General features: G+C 37.4%; 1 protein-coding gene across 1 annotated transcript in view; it reads right to left on the minus strand.

Annotated features, from left to right (window-relative positions):
* The window catches only part of jmjd1ca (jumonji domain containing 1Ca), an 83,019-nt gene that overhangs the window by 36,242 nt on the left and 34,277 nt on the right, over window positions 1-12,500 (minus strand). Inside the window, exon 3 of the mRNA XM_067455007.1 lies at window positions 5,737-5,850. Coding sequence (XP_067311108.1) covers window positions 5,737-5,850 — 114 coding nt within the window. The remainder of the gene's footprint in view (window positions 1-5,736; window positions 5,851-12,500) is intronic.

The following is a 12,500-nucleotide window of genomic DNA, read 5'->3' on the forward strand; positions in this document are numbered from 1 at the left end:
AACAGATCAGATGAGAGTAAAGTATAACTGAATACAGTAGAGTATGAACAGATCAGATGAGAGTAGAATATAACTGAATACAGTAGAGTATGAACAGAACAGATGAGAGTAGAATATAACTGAATACAGTAGAGTATGAACAGATCAGATGAGAGTAGAATATAACTGAATACAGTAGAGTATGAACAGATCAGATGAGAGTAGAATATAACTGAATACAGTAGAGTATGAACAGATCAGATGAGAGTAGAATATAACTGAATACAGTAGAGTATGAACAGATCAGATGAGAGTAGAATATAACTGAATACAGTAGAGTATGAACAGATCAGATGAGAGTAGAATATAACTGAATACAGTAGAGTATGAACAGATCAGATGACAGTAGAATATAACTGAATACAGTAGAGTATGAACAGATCAGATGAGAGTAGAATATAACTGAATACAGTAGAGTATGAACAGATCAGATGAGAGTAGAATATAACTGAATACAGTAGAGTATGAACAGATCAGATGAGAGTAGAATATAACTGAATACAGTAGAGTATGAACAGATCAGATGAGAGTAGAATATAACTGAATACAGTAGAGTATGAACAGATCAGATGAGAGTAAAGTATAACTGAATACAGTAGAGTATGAACAGATCAGATGAGAGTAGAATATAACTGAATACAGTAGAGTATGAACAGATCAGATGAGAGTAGAATATAACTGAATACAGTAGAGTATGAACAGATCAGATGAGAGTAAAGTATAACTGAATACAGTAGAGTATGAACAGATCAGATGACAGTAGAATATAACTGAATACAGTAGAGTATGAACAGATCAGATGAGAGTAGAATATAACTGAATACAGTAGAGTATGAACAGATCAGATGAGAGTAGAATATAACTGAATACAGTAGAGTATGAACAGATCAGATGAGAGTAAAGTATAACTGAATACAGTAGAGTATGAACAGATCAGATGAGAGTAGAATATAACTGAATACAGTAGAGTATGAACAGATCAGATGAGAGTAAAGTATAACTGAATACAGTAGAGTATGAACAGATCAGATGAGAGTAGAATATAACTGAATACAGTAGAGTATGAACAGATCAGATGAGAGTAGAATATAACTGAATACAGTAGAGTATGAACAGATCAGATGAGAGTAGAATATAACTGAATACAGTAGAGTATGAACAGATCAGATGAGAGAAGAATATAACTGAATACAGTAGAGTATGAACAGATCAGATGAGAGTAGAATATAACTGAATACAGTAGAGTATGAACAGATCAGATGAGAGAAGAATATAACTGAATACAGTAGAGTATGAACAGATCAGATGAGAGTAGAATATAACTGAATACAGTAGAGTATGAACAGATCAGATGAGAGTAGAATATAACTGAATACAGTAGAGTATGAACAGATCAGATGAGAGTAAAGTATAACTGAATACAGTAGAGTATGAACAGATCAGATGAGAGTAGAATATAACTGAATACAGTAGAGTATGAACAGATCAGATGAGAGTAGAATATAACTGAATACAGTAGAGTATGAACAGATCAGATGAGAGTAGAATATAACTGAATACAGTAGAGTATGAACAGATCAGATGAGAGAAGAATATAACTGAATACAGTAGAGTATGAACAGATCAGATGAGAGTAAAGTATAACTGAATACAGTAGAGTATGAACAGATCAGATGAGAGTAGAATATAACTGAATACAGTAGAGTATGAACAGATCAGATGAGAGTAGAATATAACTGAATACAGTAGAGTATGAACAGATCAGATGAGAATAGAATATAACTGAATACAGTAGAGTATGAACAGATCAGATGAGAGGAGAATATAACTGAATACAGTAGAGTATGAACAGATCAGATGAGAGTAGAATATAACTGAATACAGTAGAGTATGAACAGATCAGATGAGAGTAGAATATAACTGAATACAGTAGAGTATGAACAGATCAGATGAGAGGAGAATATAACTGAATACAGTAGAGTATGAACAGATCAGATGAGAGAAGAATATAACTGAATACAGTAGAGTATGAACAGATCAGATGAGAGTAAAGTATAACTGAATACAGTAGAGTATGAACAGATCAGATGAGAGTAAAGTATAACTGAATACAGTAGAGTATGAACAGATCAGATGAGAGTGGGAAATAATGGGGAAGAATAACAAAATATAGTCGGAAAAAAACAGAAAGTTGAGTGGAGTTCAAGTAAGAACAGACCTTAGTAGAGTACAGTTGCACATACATAATCAGAATGGACCTAAACAGAAAAAATTAGAGGAGTAGGAGTAAAATTAACTAGAACAGAATAGAATGTGGGATCAGAGTAGAGTACGCTGTGGTTTTAAGGCTGTTCCTCACAGAAATGCTGCATTCAAAACACATCAGTGTCATGTGCCAGTGCTTTATCCAGACACTTTCTCTCTCTCTCTCTGTAATGCTTTCCCTTCCTCTGCCTTGTGTTTCTTTCTCACAGTCTCACAGTTCTCCCTACACACACACACACACACACACACACACACACACACACACACACACACACACACACACACACACACACACACACAGATGAAAGAGAGGGGGTCTCTCTTTTATCATCCATCCACAGGCATCAGAGACTGGGAGTGATGAAATGATGCAGTGGTGTGTGTGTGTGTGTGTGTGTGTGTGTGTGTGTGTGTGTGTGTGTGTGTGTGTGTGTGTGTGTGTGTGTGTGTGTGTGTGTGTGTGTGTGTGTGTGTGTGTGTGTGTGTGTTCTACACATCTCTCAGTGAAAGTAAACAGTTTTACTCAGAGGACTACAGTCCTGTGTCAGTGTCTTCTCCTGCACTAAATGATATGATTGCTCCATGTGATTATGATAAACAAACACAGACTGCAGGAGTATTTAAAGGAGGAGGAGGAGGCATGTGTCTAAGGCTAATTACGCACTCCTTACAAAAGCACACCATGAGAACACACTCTAAATCTAACATGCATAACACACTTCAAAATGTATTTAACCCCTTCAGCACAACAAGTCAAATTTAACATAAAAACATGGCATTCTTCATTTAAAAAAAGTTTGCAAAACAATGATATTGGACCGAAACAAACTAAGACCTTATTATTTCACTTTCTGACCATTAAGGTTTCAGGAAAATGTGAATTGTTGCTTCTTTTTCAGTTTCCAAAACTTTGCAAAGCTGATGTAATTTCTATATATAACTTTGTGAGAATAAATCTTGATCATGTTCTTTCAATGGTGGCTTTGTCTTTGCCGGTGCTCCCCTTAGATTCTTTCAATCAAAACAACGTAACAGTATTTTAAATTAGTCATTTAGTGATTGTTCTACAAAAATTTTAATTTTTTTATATTGGCAAATGACTGACATATATCTACATTTGAATACATTTGCTTCAACATAAATATCATTTTAGATGCCACGCAATAAAAATAACTTTGATATGCAAAATGTTTTTTTGCATGTAATTTTTTTGCGTAAATGTTCTTTGAGCAGCAAATCATCATATTAGAATGATTTCTGAAGATCATGTGACACTGAAGAAGTAATGATACTGAAAATTCAAATATGCATCACAGGAATAAATTACATTTTAAAATATATTAAAGGTCCCGTTCTTTGCGATTCCATCTTTCAAACTTTAGTTAGTGTGTAATGTTGCTGTTAGAGCATAAATAATACCTGTAAAATTATAAAGCTCAAAGTTCAATGCCAAGCGAGATGTTTTATTTAACAGAAGTTCCCTTTCAAAGCCTACAGCGAACGGCCGGTTTGGACTACACCGCTGCTGCACTTCCATCACTAGAACCGTTTGTTGACTAACCCTCCGCCCACAAGAACACGCAAAAAAGGGGCTGTGGTCTTGTTGCTCTCCCACGTGGAGAAGAGCACGCATTCAGCGCTTGCATCTCCCCGTTATGGTAAGAGGCGGGACCTTTCCGGGCAAAGTGCGCTAAGCTGCTGTCCAATCACAACACGGGAAGCGCTGGCCCAATCAGAACTCGTTACGTGTTTCTGAAGGAGGGACTTCATAGAACAAGGAAATCATCAGGCCGTTTTTAGGACAGAGGAAACAGCGCTGTACAGATAAGTAAATTGTGTGAAAAATACTGTGTTTTTTTACACACGAAACATGAACTCATGTTATATTGCACACTGTAAACATAATCAAAGCTTCGAAAACATGCGAAGAATGGGACCTTTAAATATAAAACAGTCCTTTTAAAAACGTTTAACAATATGACTGTATTTTTGATCAAATAAATGCATCCATTGTTGAGCAGAAGAAACTCTTACCGAGCTATTGAAAGGTAGTGTAAACTATATTATGAACACGCACACACACACACACACACACACACACACACACACACACACACACACACACACACACACACTCACACACACACACAGACGTTGTGTTTCCATGTTTTATGGGGACTTTCCATAGACGTAATGGATGTCATACTGTACAATCTGTACATCCTACCCCCTTACACTGCCCCTGCCCCTAAACCTACCCATCACAGGAAACATTCTGCATTTTTACTTTCTCAAAAAAAACTCCTTCTGTGTGATTTATGTTTTCCTCATGGGGACCTAAAAATGTCCCCACAAGGACAAGGATTTCGGATATTGCCATCTTTGTGGGGACATTTTGTCCCCATAATGTAGGGATTACCAGGCAACACACACACACACACACACACACACACACACACACACACACACACACACACACACACACACACACACAACTGCAAAAAAGTAATCCAAAATACTGACAATATTACATATAAACAGCAGAGAATATATTCAGAGAACATCAATACTGTGCTGTCTGCTCTGTTAGAGTTTATACAGAAATATTATAATAGAAATCTACATTCCTGTGTTTATATGCTATATTCCAACACTGCTTCCTCTGGAAAGCTACATTAAAGTGACTTTCAGCCATTTTGTGAATATAAATCTCATTATTCAACAAGTTGTAACACTTTTATGTTCATTTCCATGAGATGAAATGGTAATTTGCAATTAAACAGACTGTCAGGAACATACATTCCTAAAGGCGCTTTCACAAACGCTCACCGATGCTAGAAACACATAGACTAATTAAACCAGTAATGACTGGGAAATGTCATCATACATCACACTTTTATGAGGAGGTCTCTGAAAGCGGTGACACAAATCACATCTTCAGCAAAAATGTAACACCTAGCGCGAGAGAGAGAGAGCAACTGGGCAAAGAGGTTTATTAAATATGATGGTGTCTGTTGATGCTAAATAAAATTCACTCTATTATTTTTTCAGCATTGACTGAAAGGAAGATGAGAAAAGGCTAAATGGATTCTTATTTCAAGCTCTAAAATATCTCTATATTATATTTTCATTCTCATTTATGATATTGCATTGATACTTTGGGTCTGTATAATAATATATTATAAATGTGTTTCTTGTGATATAAAAGCCTTTATGTCAAAGTAGATCAATAGCTCCTAGAATTCCAGTAGCCCGAAAAGACTAGAAGAAAGCTTCTTTTCAATACTTTATACCGAAGGTTTTATATATGTAGTGGCCTGTAATGTAATCACACCGTGATCACAATGGATGTCAATGATAGATAAATGCATACACAAATGCAACAACACACACCCACACACATGAATCTGGATAATAATAACTTGAGCATACCTCGAATGGCTGGAGCTCCTCCTTTTCTGTGTAGAACTCCAGCTGTCTGTCAGAGATGAACTCCACCACCGACAATCCTCCCACGCATGACTGGCCAATCAGAGGACGGAATTTCTGTAAAGCAAAATATCACAACCAATTAGTCTACTACTTCATCAGAAGACAAAGCTATCACAAAGGTCTTGAACTCATGTGAGTGTTCATCAACATTATTTTTAAAAACATGCATTAAAAACATAAAAACATGCATTAAAAACATAAAAACATTTTAAAAACAAACATTTTAAATATATATTCCTTAGAAATATAATGAATTATTAATAAATTCCATTAGGTTTTTTGGGAGTCACACCACATTATATTTAGGGAAAAGAGTCAAATGATCTGATATTCCAAGAGTTTTTAAACTTAACACACAGTCTTACGCCGCATTCACACGGGGCGTAGGCGTTAACGCTTGACGGAGGGCGTGGCTGAAGCTGGGTTCTGACGCGATCGTCATAGTGACAACAGCCAATCACATTAACAATATAACTGAATACAGTAGAGTATGAACAGATCAGATGAGAGAAGAATATAACTGAATACAGTAGAGTATGAACAGATCAGATGAGAGAAGAATATAACTGAATACAGTAGAGTATGAACAGATCAGATGAGAGTAAAGTATAACTGAATACAGTAGAGTATGAACAGATCAGATGAGAGTAGAATATAACTGAATACAGTAGAGTATGAACAGAACAGACAGAGTAGAATATAACTGAATACAGTAGAGTATGAACAGATCGGATGACAGTAGAATATAACTGAATACAGTAGAGTATGAACAGATCAGATGAATTATTAACGCTTGACGGAGGGCGTGGCTGAAGCTGGGTGCTGACGCGATCGTCATAGTGACAACAGCCAATCACATTAACTTGCCGCTTGGACCAAAACACAACACAAAAAGCGCCTTTTTTGGTTGTATGTGCGAGTGCGATTGCCCGTGTAGTTGTTGTCAGCGCACTGCACAGGTGCACGAAGCTGTTAAGTACATTAAATCCTGAAAAGGCACCGACAGCGGGAAGAATATCACGTAGTGGTCCAGGAGCTGCGTCTGGATTTTTAACGGTCTATGGTCTGGACGGTTCACGGAGCAGTAATGAACGCAATTGGCTAGTGTCTGCTGTAGGATATTTGCATACGGCGATCTGATTGGATGACGCCTGCGCTGGCGCTTGAAAAGTTGAGAATTCTTCAACTTCTGCCGCTTGCAACGCGAGTGAAGCGCCGCGACGGAACCCACAATTCAGTTCGGCAACGGATGATGTCACCCATTCAAAGTAAATGGGAAGCGTTAACGCCTACGCCCCGTGTGAATGCGGCGTAACGCCTACGCCCCGTGTGAATGCGGCGTTAGGGGTCTACAGGGGTCCTCACGATGATATCATTTCCTGTTTGATTTTTATGCTTGTTTATGCATGTTCATTGGACCATTGGCCTTATTTGGTTGCTTTAACTAAGCTTTTTTCTTCTTCAAAATGATTTTAGGGTAGTAGAATAACCCTGACTTTACTACTTAAAAAAATGTATGAATTATTTTAAAATCAGAAATTAACATACAACTTAATCATAAAGCGGCATGTCATTGACCGATGCACTAAATTGTGGTAAGCTGGTAAATTAGATACATTAAATACAGTAAGGATGTTCTTTCTAACTTTTTGTTAATCAAATAATCTAAAAAAAAAAAAAAAAACGTTAAGCAGTACAATAGTTTGTGATAACTGTGATAATATTAGAATGATTTCTGAAGGATCATGCGACACTTAAGACTGCAGTATTGATGCTGAAAATTCAGCTTTGATCAGAGGAATAAAAGTTATATGTTAAAATAGAAAATAGTTGTTTTAAATGGTAGTAATATTTCACAATATTACTGTTTATACTGTATTTTTGATCAAAATAATGTATCCTTGGTGAGCATAAGATATTTCTTATACTGACCCCAATTGTTTTGAGCTATTTTAATGCCATTTTTTTTCTTTAACAAAGCGTGTTTTTCTTTTTTCCCCTTCATTATGGTATCAGGACAGTTGTATCACCCTGACTCGATCACTCAAATACAAAATGAAAATAAATTTTAAACAAAAAAAATAACAAAAACAAAACAAAAACCATAATGCGCAAAAGTTAAAGCAACGCTACATACTGCAGTGTGTGTGTGTGTGTGTGTGTGTGTGTGTGTGTGTGTGTGTGTGTGTGTGTGTGTGTGTGTGTGTGTGTGTGTGTGTGTGTGTGTGTGTGTGTGACAGAGAGAGAGCAAATATCTTGTGAGAGTTAAACTCTCATTGATCAAGTCATATTCTCTGCATGGTTTCTATTTATATAAATACTAGGCCAGCACACTCAAAGTTTCCATGTTTGGCTGCCCGGGTTGTATGTGTGTGTGCTCATGTAAGTCAATGCATATTATGCAACACAACAATTTTCACATCTATGCAGTATGCTAAAGTGAAACCTAATCTAAAAGTGGCCACCGTGTTATGGGATATGCATACTGTATGTGTTTGTAGGTCAGGTTTTGCTTTCATTGTGGGAACCAAATGTCCAGCCAGTGAGGAAAACGATTTAAACATAATAAATAATGTCCAAATGAAAATGCAAAATAGTTGAGGGTAAGGTTAGAAAATATCATTACCTCAGTCTAAAAACGACAGAAATCTATGGAAAGTCCCCAATATGAAAGAAAAACAAATATGTTTTTTGCAGAAGCATTACACATGTGATGACTTCTGAGGAGCCAAACATCAGTCAACCAAAACCTCAATTCACTGTGTGCCATTCTGACTCTGTGTGTGTGTGTGTGTGTGTGTGTGTGTGTGTGTGTGTGTGTGTGTGTGTGTGTGTGTGTGTGTGTGTGTGTGTGTGTGTGTGTGTGTGTGTGTGTGTGTGACTCATAAACCATGAGCTGGAGGGTAAGGGGACAAACAGAACGTGTGTGAGCTATTTTTAGACTCTCTACTGTGTGCAGTGCACTCACATACACTCTGTCGCACACACCCCAGTTACACACGTTTACCGCACTGTGGTTTGAGACTCTGTTCTATCGGTGAGGCGTGCAGAGAGAAAGGACAAACAGCCAGGACAAATTTTCTTTTGCAGAAACAGCATATCGACTTCAGTGCGAGACAAATCTGTGCATTATAAACACATTTAATGCACGCATGCACTAACAGCTAAATGAACACAATTCTGCTTCTAAAACTAATTTAAATACTATTTTAAAATAATAATTGAAAAATACTATGCACAACAGAATCTAAGGTGAAGTGATCAACCAGATTGATAATTGGCCATTATGTGACTGTTGTCATTAGCCAGTTATTGGTCAGTTAGAAATCATCAACATTCAAAACTTTTTTATTTATTATTATTTATAGAAATCAATGCCTTTTCCCCCAGCAAGGACATATAAAATTGACAGTAAAGTGACAGTAAAGACATTTATAACTGTTTTTAACATGATAATAAGAGTACAAAATCATCATATTAGAATGATTTCTGAAGGGCGACACTGAAGACTGGAGTAATGATGCTGAAAACAGGAATTAGTGCCGCAACCGCGGGCATCATAAAGTAATGACGCTTAGACCATCAAGACGGCCAGCGGCAGGACTTACAGGAATAAACTACATTTTAAAATATACTACAATAGCAAACTTAGTAAAAACAGTGGAATATTATTACAACTTATAATATTTTACTGTATTTGTAATCAAATAAATGCAGTCTTGTTAAGCACTTAAAAAAAAAAAAAATTAATCTCGCCAACCCCCAAACTTTTTAATGCTAGTGAATTAGAAGTAAAAATGGTGAAATCCATGTTAATTTCCCATCATTTATTTAAAGGCGTCCTGACCTTATAAATCAAATTTCACTTGAGCTTTTGATATAAAAGGTCATGGTAAGAATTTCCTGTATGTTTCAAAGCTTAAAAAAAACTCCCTTGTTAGTCAAATACATGTTTTATTGACACCAGACCCAGCAAACGATCAATCTCAAAATGTGCCAGGCTGTGATATCCGAGTGTGATGAAACACCGCCCCAGCATACGATGAACAACGCCTGATTCTGTAACCCCGCCCACCGACTCGTGCCACTGACATGACATAGGCCTAAACCGGATCGAACTTCTAAGGCGGCAATAAACATGCCGCATAAGCTTCATTCGGATACCAATATTATAAATGCATGGATAAACTTTATTTTGAATGAATATCTAGCTCATTTAGGGAAGACATTGCACGTTTGTTCCTTCATTTCTGATCACAGATTTGTTTGTAAACAAGAGACTGGGATTTGCAGACAGGATGAGATTACATGAATGAATGAAGCAACACACTAATGCAAGTAAAACATGTTTTATATGTTAGTAGTGCATTGTTACAGATCATTTGATATCTAGATTGATAATGTGTACGTGGCTAACTGAATATAACTTAGCACGCTGTCACAGGCTGGAGAACCCTTTGAGTGCTTGGTTCATTGCGATTCGGGATTAGACTCGGACATGTATGGGGCAAAGCCAAACGTCCAGGGGCTATGTGTTTTTTTCCTACGAGTATGTGTGTGTGTGTGTGTGTGAGTGTTTGCGGTTCCTGGTTATATCCACCGATCAGGCAGGCCAAGTAATAAAACCATAACATTCCAATCAGTCTCGGGTGGATAAGATGTAAAGTGTGTTTCTTTGATAATGATATTTTGCGAACCCTGTGGCCGATTCATTCCGGTTGCCGTTCCAACATGCTTGCTTTCAAAACAATGCCTCATGTGTACTGACAGGGGAGCTGAAGCTCATTACATATGCAAATATTATCCAATCCTTTACTTCCAAATCTTCATTGTAGCACACCCATTAAAACCCAGCGTTCCAGGAGCGTTCCTCAAAACCACGGAGGAAAATAGCCTATTACTTATTCATTATGATGTTTTTGAATGTAAAGACCTCGCAAACATTGACCTTAGACAACAGTATAAAAAAATAAAAAAGCCAGTTCATGTTCCTTTAAATATGTTTAATAGGCCTATATGAGCATATATGCCAGTATATTGTCCTTCATTCACCCTTTGCAGCAGATATCAGGTGTTGGCTATTAAAGAGCCCTATCGGTCAATCGCTAATGAAAATCATTAATGTATTGTGTAAGGTGTCCATGCGAGAATAAACCAGTGTCTGGAGTGTGATAGCACAAAGGCTGCGGTTAGCCATAAAGCGAAGTCCAATCTAGTATAATCATAAACTTAAATGAGATCTACTCCACATTCAGTCCATGCTGTTTAATAACTCACACACCATTTCCTATCATGCTGGCAACTTTCCACTGACTTAACATTGACTATAATTTTTAAAGTGAGCCACTAATATCTTCTACCAAAACCCTAACGGACAAACATACCTGCCCCAATACGCACACTTGCAGTCTTCATCACTTGTCTAGTTACAATACGTATTTCCTATATTTGACCGAAATTTGCATGAAGTGTCGCTTTAAATCTTATTTACGAGAAATAAAGATGCAATTACTTGAAAAAACTTGATATTTTGAGATATAAACATTATGAAATAGAGTAGCAATTTTAAGAAACTATGTTACCGTCTTATTGTTTAACTCAATGGAAGAAACTTAGCTTCCATAAGTGTTAATAAAAGACATTTTCCCATGAGTACCACTGGCTGGTGGTAGGTGATTTCAGGTCTTACTGTCCTTCTGGGGACTTTTGGTCACCACAACGAAACGAAAACCTGAACCACACACATCAAATTCAACACAAGATCAAAATCTGGACCACAGAAGCGCATGTGATCAAACTCTGGAAGCCTCTTTCACAATGATCACGCACACATGCACACACGCACACACACAAACTACATTTCCCCTCTCCCTCTGTCCTTTCATTTCTCACTCGAACACAATCTAGGTCACACACCTGCTGAAGCTCGGCCATACACCCTCACTCTTGGCAGAGCACACAGTGTTGCCATGGTTTTAGTGTGTGTGTGTGTGTGGAACATTAAGACTTCATTAAGCCTTTAAACCTGCTTGAGTCTGTCTCTACACATGCTTTGACGGACAGAGAGTGTTTTTGTGTGTGTGAGGGAATGCATGAGTGGCTATATTCACATTTGAGACGTTTATATTTTGAGTGAAGAAGGATATGTGTGTATGTAATTAGAAACGTCTGCTCAGCACAAAGCAACATTTAGGAATACTTAATAAACCAGGTCAGAGTGCACGCACACACACATACACAAACACACATATACACAAACACAGACACACACACACACACACACACACACACACACACACAAGAGGAACAATCAAACACCATTAGGAGTCACTGCTAAATGAAAAAGCAGAGATAAAACAGAACAGTTAGACGGTAAATGTCATATCAGTCCACACCCACTAACAGAGAGAGAGAGAGAGAGAGAGAGAGAGAGAGAGAGAGAGAGAGAGAGAGAGAGAGAGAGAGAGAGAGAGAGAGAGAGAGTGAGAGACGATGGGGAATAACTGCAGTGTTAATCACTGACCCTTGGGCTATGACATACTGACACGTGTCTCGCCACAGTAGCTGCTCTTTAACCCATGCAGGATCAATTTCAGATCATCATCATCTGTAAATAACGTGTTTATTTTCATTCTACTGTACTGAACTTGTGTTCAACAGGAAGAAAAGTCACATTAATACCTCAACTGTTTCTCCACAGCAGC

This window comes from Pseudorasbora parva, chromosome 10 (genome assembly GCF_024679245.1).
Source record: "Pseudorasbora parva isolate DD20220531a chromosome 10, ASM2467924v1, whole genome shotgun sequence".
Taxonomy (NCBI): Eukaryota; Metazoa; Chordata; class Actinopteri; order Cypriniformes; family Gobionidae; genus Pseudorasbora; species Pseudorasbora parva.